Source organism: Alosa alosa, chromosome 5 (genome assembly GCF_017589495.1).
Source record: "Alosa alosa isolate M-15738 ecotype Scorff River chromosome 5, AALO_Geno_1.1, whole genome shotgun sequence".
Taxonomy (NCBI): Eukaryota; Metazoa; Chordata; class Actinopteri; order Clupeiformes; family Clupeidae; genus Alosa; species Alosa alosa.
Window position 1 is genome coordinate 15,558,452 of NC_063193.1, and position 10,298 is coordinate 15,568,749.

At 40.0% G+C, this 10,298-nt stretch overlaps 2 protein-coding genes and 1 non-coding gene across 3 annotated transcripts; 2 read left to right on the forward strand and 1 right to left on the reverse strand.

Moving 5' to 3' along the window:
• Positions 1–446: 446 nt before the first annotated feature.
• On the reverse strand, positions 447–5,244 carry trmt2a (tRNA methyltransferase 2 homolog A). Its single transcript, XM_048243871.1, is given in 13 exon segments — positions 447–768; positions 771–850; positions 1,016–1,112; positions 1,564–1,680; positions 1,826–1,901; positions 2,053–2,175; positions 2,291–2,402; positions 2,480–2,595; positions 2,827–2,941; positions 3,365–3,546; positions 3,633–3,741; positions 4,084–4,728; positions 5,003–5,244. Coding segments are annotated over 12 exon segments (1,866 nt in total). The 5' UTR covers positions 4,719–4,728; positions 5,003–5,244; the 3' UTR covers positions 447–664.
• A 257-nt stretch (positions 5,245–5,501) lies between these two features.
• On the forward strand, positions 5,502–9,903 carry ranbp1 (RAN binding protein 1). The gene is made up of 6 exons (XM_048243872.1): positions 5,502–5,638; positions 7,190–7,326; positions 7,428–7,585; positions 7,933–8,061; positions 8,395–8,472; positions 8,787–9,903. The coding sequence occupies exons 1-6, from the start codon at positions 5,624–5,626 to the stop codon at positions 8,915–8,917; spliced, it is 648 nt and encodes a 215-aa protein (XP_048099829.1). The 5' UTR covers positions 5,502–5,623; the 3' UTR covers positions 8,918–9,903.
• On the forward strand, positions 8,504–8,637 carry LOC125295375. The gene has a single exon (XR_007193666.1). It is a non-coding gene; the product is annotated as a small nucleolar RNA SNORA77 (small nucleolar RNA).
• Positions 9,904–10,298: the final 395 nt, after the last annotated feature.

A 10,298-nucleotide genomic window follows, 5' to 3' on the forward strand; every position in this document is an offset into this window, starting at 1 on the left:
AAAAAAAAATCTATATATAAACTGCTGTGCACTGTCATTGTGTGAAGTATTTTAGTTTAGTGTGCTTTTCCAGAGTGTTGGATTGCATTTGTTTTTCAGAACTTCACCGTTGTACATGAACACAAGGCTGCTGTATTACAGAGTTAGAACGCTTTTAAGAATGTGCTTTTTTCACCCCAGTTTATTCTGAGTTTACTGCCTGTCCAAACTGTCTTGCCAAGTGTGTTGGTGTGTGAAGAATATATTCTTTTTTTATATATATATACACTTGTTACCATGGAAGGTCTAATAAGTTGTTTAATAGAGGCATTGATGCCTAGGAAGAAAACATTTCTTGTCAATGTGACTTATGATCGCTGACTTACAGTGACTTGTTTATGCAAATAAAGGTGTCTTGACTAGTACTCTACAGTTGGTCATTGTTGTGTAAAACCATTTGCAGCAACTGTAAGGTAGTCCATTTTATTCATTTACAAAATTGTCCATGTACACCAAACATTGTGCAGTTAGATCAAAAGGAAAAAGAGCTTTACGGTCCTACATTTACCCAAAACAAACTCCATACAAATATTGTCTGACAAACACTGCAGACACATGCTAATTCTTAAACTTCAATCTGAATGTTTTGGACATAAAAAGAAAACGTTATCAGGACAGAGTGCAGTTAAGATGTTTGAGGTTTGGCATCAGCAGGCTGATCCTTCTCTTTCTCGTCCATGGAGCTGTAGTCCACCCTCTCGAAGAGCAGGATGGTCTCGCAGTGAGGGTCTGGGGAAACAGGTCCACAGCCATCGATCGCACAGGACGGAACGGAGCTCCTCGCACACGGTTGGAAGGTGCTCTGCACAGGCTGAAAACCAGCTTCTGATTAGACACTGATCTCCATGCACAGGGCGTAGCAAATTTGGGTGTGTGGAAAAAGTAAACTTAAAACAATGACAAATAATAAGGTGATTATTCATAGATGTGTAAATGTTTTAGACTGGTCACTTACAAGCTCAGTGAGATTACTTACTCAATGAAGTTGTTCATGGCTGCTTTGGCATTGCATGCGACGTAAACCAGCCTCTTAAGATGCTCTGCTCTCCTTATGGCCAGAATTACCTTAGAGTCTGTCAAGCATTTTAATGAGAGATGTTATTGTGACAAACCACTTAGTATGCAATGTAGGAACAATAAATTGCCAATATTCATTTAAACAGCAGAATGGAGTTGTAAAACAGCTAACTAACTATATAACATACAAACAAACACCAATACCACAACTGATAAAAGTTGCATAACATGCTGAACTGGTGTCTTTTGGCAGTGGTACAGTTTTGGTATAGTTGGCTATTTTATTTTGTGAAAGCTTATACGTTTACATAGTGTTTAGCCTGTGGCTAACAGGAAATACAAATGTGTTCATCTGTCCTCCACATACCCATATATACCATCAAAATTAATTTGAATAAAATATAAAAACTAGCGGTTTAGAAAAATCAAACCAAAATGAGGGCATACCATTACTTGAATATAAAAGGCTAGAAAAATTAAGTAAAGAGTAAGTGTATAAGTACATACGCATTCCTGCTCTTGGTGGGTCAATGATAGCAGTGACATTAGGGGATACAACTGCATTGAGCACAGTGGGGAAAACATCTTCCGCTTTTCCACAGTGGAACTCTACATTGCTCAATCCTAGAACACAAAAAGAGGATAAACCCCTAATGAGACCCTGGAAGTGTATAGATAAAAAGATTAAAAAGTTACATTTTAAACAAACATTAAGCATGTGTGAATATTAGGGAAGATCTATGGAGAAGGGAAGAGATGTCGGACTTGCCATTCAGCTTAGCATTGACTTTGGCATCTTCCACAGCTTCCTGGCACAGCTCAATTCCAATTACTTTCTTTACTCTCTGTGATGCCAAGAACATAAAACGACCACTATTTACAACAGCGACGAGGGGGAAACGATCACAGACAATTCACCCCGGCAAATGGTGACCACACAAATAGGACCACACACACAGAACACATTAGTGAAGACACAGTCCCTGTTACTTGTACCTTTGCCAGAGAAATCCCGATGGTGCCAGTCCCACAGCAGACGTCGAGCACAGTGCTGTCCTGGTTCAGCTGTGCCCATTCCCCCACAGCAGAGTACAACACTTCTGCAGCCGGTGTGTTGATCTGCCAAAAAGGGTGTCCACAAACTACTCACAACCAATTCTGACAGAATGAATAGTGTCTATATGACCATCCATTAACGTCCAACCCAATGAAAACATATAAACAAAGTGTTTACCTGGAAAAATGAGTGTGGCGAGATGCGGAACTTCAAGCCTAGGAGCTCCTCATGAATCCACTCGTCTCCAGTGACATGCTCACAGGGTAGGTCATCTGTGTTTGGTGATGTCCTTCCATGATACATCACAATGAGCACACAGATCAAAATATGCAGCCAGAAAAGACAACTCTTAGAAATGGAACCCACCTTTGTCCATGTTTGACAACGTATAATGACGTAACACCGCTGTCTTTCCCTTCTCCTTCAGTGAAATACACCTTCATTGACTTTTTTAGTCCATCAATCTCTTCTTCTGTCAGTTTCTGAAAAGAACAGCAGCAGACATGAAATAGGTTAATAATGCCAAAACTTAACCAAATTATTTTAAAGTGATCAATTTTCTCTGTAAGACGAATCTCTGTAATTAATCTCATTAAAACATGCCATAGGTAAAAAGCTGTATGACTATAATTGTATGTACATGTGTACGTTTCAAAATATACTCACAACCAGTAAAAGTATGCATGCACAGGCACAATATTTCATTTATGTACCTGAGGGTTGAAGAACACCATGGCCATGACCTGATTGGTCCTGGTCGTCCGCACTGTCAGCTGTCTCCAGTGGCCCTCATAGGTCTCAGGACTGTAGACAGAGTATGGAGTAGTCCTGTCCAGGAATACATAATACACATTCAACATTACCAACCAGCATACATTAAAAGGCATCCAATTCTGTTTACCCCCTACATTTGCAGAGTACTTGTATTTGACACAACCGTCATAAATACTACTAGTGACTTATGCCCTACCCCCTGGACACGTTACATGCGTATTTGTTTACAAGCCAAAGGATGGAAACTGGCAAAGATGATCTCCAAAGAGCCATGTTGACTGACAGGGTAATATTGTGACTCTCTGGGTTGTGGGAGAGCTGATTCTCTGTAGACGGGTAGGGTACATCTGCAGATATGCCATTCTTCCTATTACAAGTTAGTTTACCATTAAAATTACTTTGACACTGTTTGTAATAAAAACTAGACTAAACGGTATAAGGTGTACATAAACTTATTTCGTTCTACTCCCATGTTACCTGATGTAATCCTGGACGACTTGGACCACTTTTTTGGTCTCTGGTGGAACGTGAATGGTGTCACCAGGTCCCACAACTGCGCATGTGCCGCCTTTATACTTCCCAAGGCGAAAGCCTATAGTCTTGTCTTGGCCATCTGCTCCCATCCCAATCAGAAACTCACACTTGTTCCTGTAGTCAGTCTGCAATTGACACAATATCACAAGTTATTTCTCCAAAGTGCAGGAGAGCTTTGGATCGCTCCATGGTGGCACTCTCATGACTGTACCTGCACTGGAGAAGGCCGGATCTTCTCTAAAGGGCAACAAGTGCCATTATTCTTCTCCTTCTGTACAAACAGCCAGGGCAACATAGCCTTATTGGTGTTGCCTATTTCTCTGTACGAAAACAAATGTTAAAATCCACTTAAACACTTTGGCAGATGAAGATTAACTTGTAGAGAAGACTTAATTTGTTACTAAAAGACTGAGACAGGACTGGGAGCAATTTTTACAGTAATAGGAAAATGATCCAAGTGCTATATGGACCCTTTCAAGAGAGTTCCATTATCAGCATCATAGTTGGCCCCACAAGACTTCCTTTTTAACATTCCATATGTTATCTTAATGCAGAGGAAGTAGATTGGGAACCAAATAGAATGTTCAAGCATTGTTTTTGTTTTTATTGTTGAAAGGGTCTATATATAAAAACATAAAAAGTGGAAGGTATCCGAGCACTACCTGGTTAACCTTTGCAGAATCCCCATCACCTCTTCCTCTTTCCGTCTCAACTGTTCGTCATAAGGCAAGTTCCATAAGGGGGTGACCACATTAGCAAGCTGTGTGCTCAAAGGCTCTGCTTCCCTCTCTTCTTGGTCTCCGTCCTTCCCCTGGCGCTTAGAGAGGGGCTCTCTACCATCTTCAGCCTCGTCCTGCTTTCTCTTCCTCAGGATGGGATCTGCTTTAGGCTTGGCCAGCCGCACACTTAGGACACGGCCCTTCCATTGGACACCATGAACCACTTTCATGGCTTTGTCTCTCTCCTCCTGGTTCTTGAAAGTGACAAAAGCAAAGGTCTGTTTGCCAAACAGTTTGATTTTATGTGGGTTCAGCCCATGCTTGGTGAGGAACTTCTTGAGATCATTGAAGCCAATGAACTTGGGCAGGTTCTGAATCTCCACTTTGAAGATTTCAGAGGTGAAGAGATCCTCCTTAATATATCGATATACATTGGAGTTGGGGTCCACAGTAACATCCCCATCACCTCCTGATGGATCTTCTTTGCTTTTTACATCTTGGTCTGTGACTTCTTGCACGTCTTTGTCATTTAGTGCTGAAGTGACAGGTAGGGTTGTTGTGTCTGAAATGTCTGTCATGTTCCTCGACCTGGAGGGCAGGAAAGTTAATATACTATTTCTTTCACATGGCAGCAGGAAGGTAAAGATTAAACATTTCTTGTTAGTTTTGGCATTTGTAAGACACATTGTCAATGAGGGTGCCGGCTTGATTTGCTAGAAATAGAAATGTTAATTTATGGCTGCATGAGCCTATAGACGAATGCCAACAGCAGGTATGGTAAAATACTACTAGCCAAAACATGCAATTTGGGCAAAACGTTTACAAGCTTAATTACCCTTAGATGTCCTAATCATGCACTTACCTTGGTTAAAAGAAAATGTCACACGAAGCCTCCTAAAGTCGGTTAATACTCAATTTCAGTAGAATACAGAAAATGGTTACACTGACAACTGCGCAGCCATTTTTAACCACGTGTTAAAGCTGGGAGTTATGGGAGTTTACAATCTTACATTCGCAAGAACGTGTTCTTGTTCTGCGACAGCTTGCTTCACAATAATATTTTCCTCCATGTGTTAAATCGATATAAGCTGCATTACAATCACCCATATGACACTCTGGCAAATAATATGTAAGAACAAATTAATGCTGCGCACGGTCTCTGGCATTATTTTCTGTAGATCAGGTCCACGTAATTTAAAGATTGACAGGGGAGCATGGTACAAAATTGTTACATTTTCTCTTTAATGGAAAGGACTTTTCTTTGTCAACTTTAAAGATGTGTGATGTGGTGCAGGGAAGATAACTTCTTAACTTAAAATAACTTCCAAGTTCATTTAACACTATTTCCTGTTCATCAGAGAAAGGAGGCGGGTCCATTACTTCCTTTCTTCCGCGCGCGAAATCAGTTCGGTGCAGGAAGCTTGGAAAAGTGCTCGACTTTGGAAATCATCAATTGTCGCAATCTGAAAACATCTACATTAAAATGGCAGATCCGAAGGTGAATATAGTTTATTTACTCGTTTGAGGATGTACAGAAATGACATATACAAACATTTGATAGTGTTTGCATTATCGGATGGCTTAAACGAAGTTCATTGTGGGCTCTGGCTGTTAGCTTTAAAAGCCGGTCGCTAGTTGATTTTGCTACATGTTCCGTTGTATACTAAGATCATTGTAAATTGGCCACATTTTAACGTCAGTGTGTTGACTACAACACATTTGCAAATACAACGAGTGCACTGTCTAAAAACAAGCATCTACGGAGAGATCCGTTTACCGCCCTATTGTAGGAGCATATCATGCTAACCTGCTAGTCGGCTGGGATAGCTAGTTTACCGTTACAATGAAGCATGAGAAGGAAACACTATCAGTTTACTGCATTTAGCTAGGTTAATCATGATTCATGGAGTTGACATTTTGTAATTCCTAATATTTCATGTAGCATGACTTGGTTTAGTTCGACTCACTAGGTAGACTGACAAATGTTTTTGCTTGACGTGCAGTGGAGGCTACCTTTGGCTAACGTTACTCACAAATAGCCAGTTTCTACAGACATGACTGAAGGAAGGAGGGAGAAAAGCAGATGTATAAAAATATAAGTAATACCACCTGGTGGAGAAAATGTTTTATTAGAGCATCGCTTTACAAGCTCAAGTTGCGTATGAAATGCCAGCTGGGACATGTTGGCTAACGTTACACCCAAATCTTATTTAGCCGAACAGCTAACCAAAGCATTGAATGCTAACGTGGACTAGCTTGCTAGATACGCAGCAAGCGTTTTCACCGACCCCAGCCATTAGATGGGATTTTTGGGCATGTAGAATGGCTGGCAGCAGGCATGCTTACTAAGTTTATTACGTCTTGCCACTGCACGAGATAACATCGACTTACCTCTTAATTCTATCTTCTATCTACATGTTTTTATATTTCGTGACATGGGTGGGAGGGTGACCGTTTACTTGCTAGATAACAGTTAATTAGACACTTCGTGTCAAGTACTAGCGGGATGATTTGTCCGGTTTGTCAGCAAGCTAGGCTTTAGCGGAGTTACCTGTTAAGTTACAAAACATCCATGCATATCCCAGTTATGGTATTTTGTAGCACGATCAATAGTTAATAAAATAAATTAATTTGTGAAGGTATTTTGGCTTATAATTGGTTTACCCACTGGCCATACATAAAATAATTTCTCATCCCCACCAGTCACTCGGGGTGGGGCCTACAACTGTTTTATCAGAATTCACTTGATTTTTAAAACAAGTGCATACCTCAGCAGCCATGGAAACAAGTTTGGTTGTTGCAGCAAATCGCTAACAAAAGGGAGCCCCTAACGCTTGATCTCCCAAATCCCCCGTCTTTCAGCACGTTGTTCAGCAGTGGGTTCATTTTTCCCAGTAGACACAGCATGTTGGCGAGTAGTTAAGAGTTTGTCTTGATGGAAACTGTTTTAACATTAAGCATTTGCTTGTCTTCTGCAGCACTGGGCTGAATGTTAATGTGTGCCAGCATTTGTTGATAGTAATTTTTTTAATTTTCATGATCTTGACAGGACACACAGGAGGAGCATGATGCCTCTACAGAAAATGCAGAAGACTCAAACCATGACCCCCATTTTGAGCCCATTGTGTCACTTCCAGTACAAGATGTGAAGACGCTTGAGGAGGATGAGGAAGAAATTTTTAAAATGCAAGTTGACTTTACTGGACTTACTGGAATAGTTGTCCAAATTGCATTACATCCTCTAACTAACTTGTAATTTTTTTTGTCTGTCCTTTTACGTTCATCAGGCGAGCAAAGCTCTACCGTTTTGCTAGTGAAAATGACCCACCAGAATGGAAGGAGCGTGGTACGGGTGACGTGAAACTTTTGCGACACAAAGATAAGGGTTCCGTTCGTCTATTGATGAGGAGAGACCGCACTCTCAAGATCTGTGCCAACCACAACAGTATGTGTGTCTAATCTCTTGGAGTGGGATGCTAACAATGAAACATTGCCTGATATTTTGCTGTTTGTGTAAGCTCTACTGACTGTAGGCCATGTTGTCCTGTGTGGTGTGTGTCATTTTTTACAATGAGTGGTTGAGAGTGCAGATGTCGGCTGAAATGATAGTCTTTCCTAAGACAGAGATTCATATCCTTGCAAAGTGTCAGATCATTATGTTTAATTTACTATGGTGTGGTTTAAAGTGTGGTGTTTTTTTTCATTCTAATTATTAATATTTTAGAGCTAACTTTAATTTTCTTTTTTTTTTAAACATTTGTTTCATGTGTTGACTGTCAATTGCATTTGTAGTTATGCCTTTGATGGAGCTGAAACCCAATGCTGGCAGTGACAGGGCCTGGGTGTGGAACACACATGCTGACTTTGCAGATGAGGAACCCAAACCAGAACTCCTAGCACTTAGATTCCTAAATGCAGAAAGTAAGTTTTCCTGACATTAGTAAACCATATGCTGTGGTGACTTAGCATGGATCACTGGAGTGCAGATGTGTAAACATCTGACAACATTTTAAGTATATCTCTTTAGGGTGGATAATCTCTAACATAGCATAACATGTTTTGTATTGCTTCTTTTAATGTTTGATTTATTAAAAATGGACTCTACACTTGTGTTTACTGATGAGCTCTAGTGTTGATATTGAAGGGCCCTGGTGCAATCAAAACCTTAAATGGACAAGTACAAGTCAGAAGTAGTATTGTGTTTGTGTTGTCTTTTGAGATCACTCCTAATAAAACTTTTTTTTTCCCCCCCAGATGCCCAGAAGTTCAAGGCAAAGTTTGATGAGTGCAAAGAAGAAGTTAGAAAATTTCTAGAAAAAGAAGAGAAATCTGGTGAGATGCTTTTCTTTTGTCCTCCTGACCTGCAGACTCACTCTGTTCCTTGCTGCCCCTTCCGGCATGGAACTTTTTCTGTCTGCTACATTAACATGCAGAATGTAACACGCTAGCTTGCTATTTCTGGGGCAAGTGCTGGTATGTTAGTTCTGCTACAACTGAAAAGCATTTTGTACATCAACTGTTTATATTTAAGTGTGAATAACTAGGACTCTGTTTTATCTTTGTAAGACTATACAAAATCAAACCAGGTATTGACCATTACGGTCCAAGACAGTCCAGTTTCATTAGTTTTGTTTGTTTTATTGCAGCTGGTGACAGTGATGGTGCAGATAAAGTGGCTGACAAACTGGAGGAACTCTCAGTAAAAGAGAACAAAGATGACGCCAAGACATCGGATGGGCAGAAAGATGAAGTGAAGGCCGAGGAGGAGAAGAAATGAGATCCGGACGGCGGCTTCACTCAGATCTTCAACTTGTCATTTTCCCCCTTTTTTCTACAATAGACTCTGAAACTGAATTTGGACACTTGCTTCTTTGTTTGACTTGTTTTTGTTTTGTTTATTTTATTTGTTTGCCTTCTGAGATCACAAGACCTTGGTGCCACACTTCAACAATTTTGTCCATTCCTCAATCAAGATGTTAAGTGCTTATCTTGCCCTCCTCACCTGCCCTGTTTTCTTCATGGTGAAAATAAATTGGATCCGCTCTGGCCATCTGTAACTCAAAAGTATCGACAAGACATGCTGTGAAAAGAGGCTTGTGGTATTGATTGATTCCCACATTGGGTAATTTTTACTTAGTTTTTCTTTTTCTTTCTTTTTTTATAGACATTCTAAAGTAACTGTGAGTGCTGTTAAGATCGGGTGTAAGTGGTCTGGGTGGGTTTGAGGCATGACGAATGAGCTTTTTCAAATGTGGACTTGGATATTGGATGCAAGATATTAAACAGATGAAAATCTAGCAGTCCCAAGAGGTTTTCTTGGGGGTTATTATATTTTTCCCCTGCCAAGGGATGGAAGACTAGAACTACAATACAATTTTGCCCTCAAATCACATCAGTGGAACATGGGCAGACAACCCAAATATTTTTGCTTTTCTATGAGAGGCAGATGTATTTAATAACAGTTCACGTATGTTTTGATGATTAATGCAAAGGCTCAAACTTGAACTTCAGTAGAAAGTGACAACTAGTAATGCTTTTTGGGGCAGAAAGCACATAAACAATTTTTGTCGGCACTTCAGATCTTAGATTGTTTTGGCATTCCAGTTGCATCTGTAAATAAGTGTACATGGATGAAAGACTTGCTTTTGATCTGTGCTTGTATGGATATGGTTCCTCAATTTTAAACAACCAATGAAGATGTCCTGTCTCTTTCCATTCCATTTGGGGGAGGGGGGGAAATAAATGACACTATTTTGAAAATCATATTTCAGACCTTTTGAACTAACAGTGTCTCAATAACTTTTGAGACTAATTGTAAGCTGTAACTGAGCTCTAGTATTTTACAGCTCTTAAAGTTGAAGCTGGGGTTATGCTAATAATTCCATAATTGTTTGCCTGACAATCATACCCCTGGTAACAAGGAACATTATTTTCCATGACCCTGAGATTTGAATTATTTCTGTGGTAATATGTGGTATGATATAAAGTGAGATATGAACAAAATTAGATGATGTACCATCCTCTACCTCTACGTGACTTTATGTGCCCTGGTGGTTAACTTGATGCACAAGAACTTCCTTGGGACAGATGAATTAAGCTATTCTATGTCAATGGAGAGTTCTAATATTCTATGTCTGAACAATGGGAGGAATGCATAT

Excerpts from the sequence above, each read along its gene's own strand:
- ranbp1 (XM_048243872.1), top strand. Across the intron at positions 7,586-7,932 it reads GATCTGTGCCAACCACAACA|TTATGCCTTTGATGGAGCTG; the intron begins GTATGTGTGTCT and ends TTGCATTTGTAG. Across the intron at positions 8,062-8,394 it reads TAGATTCCTAAATGCAGAAA|ATGCCCAGAAGTTCAAGGCA; the intron begins GTAAGTTTTCCT and ends TTTCCCCCCCAG.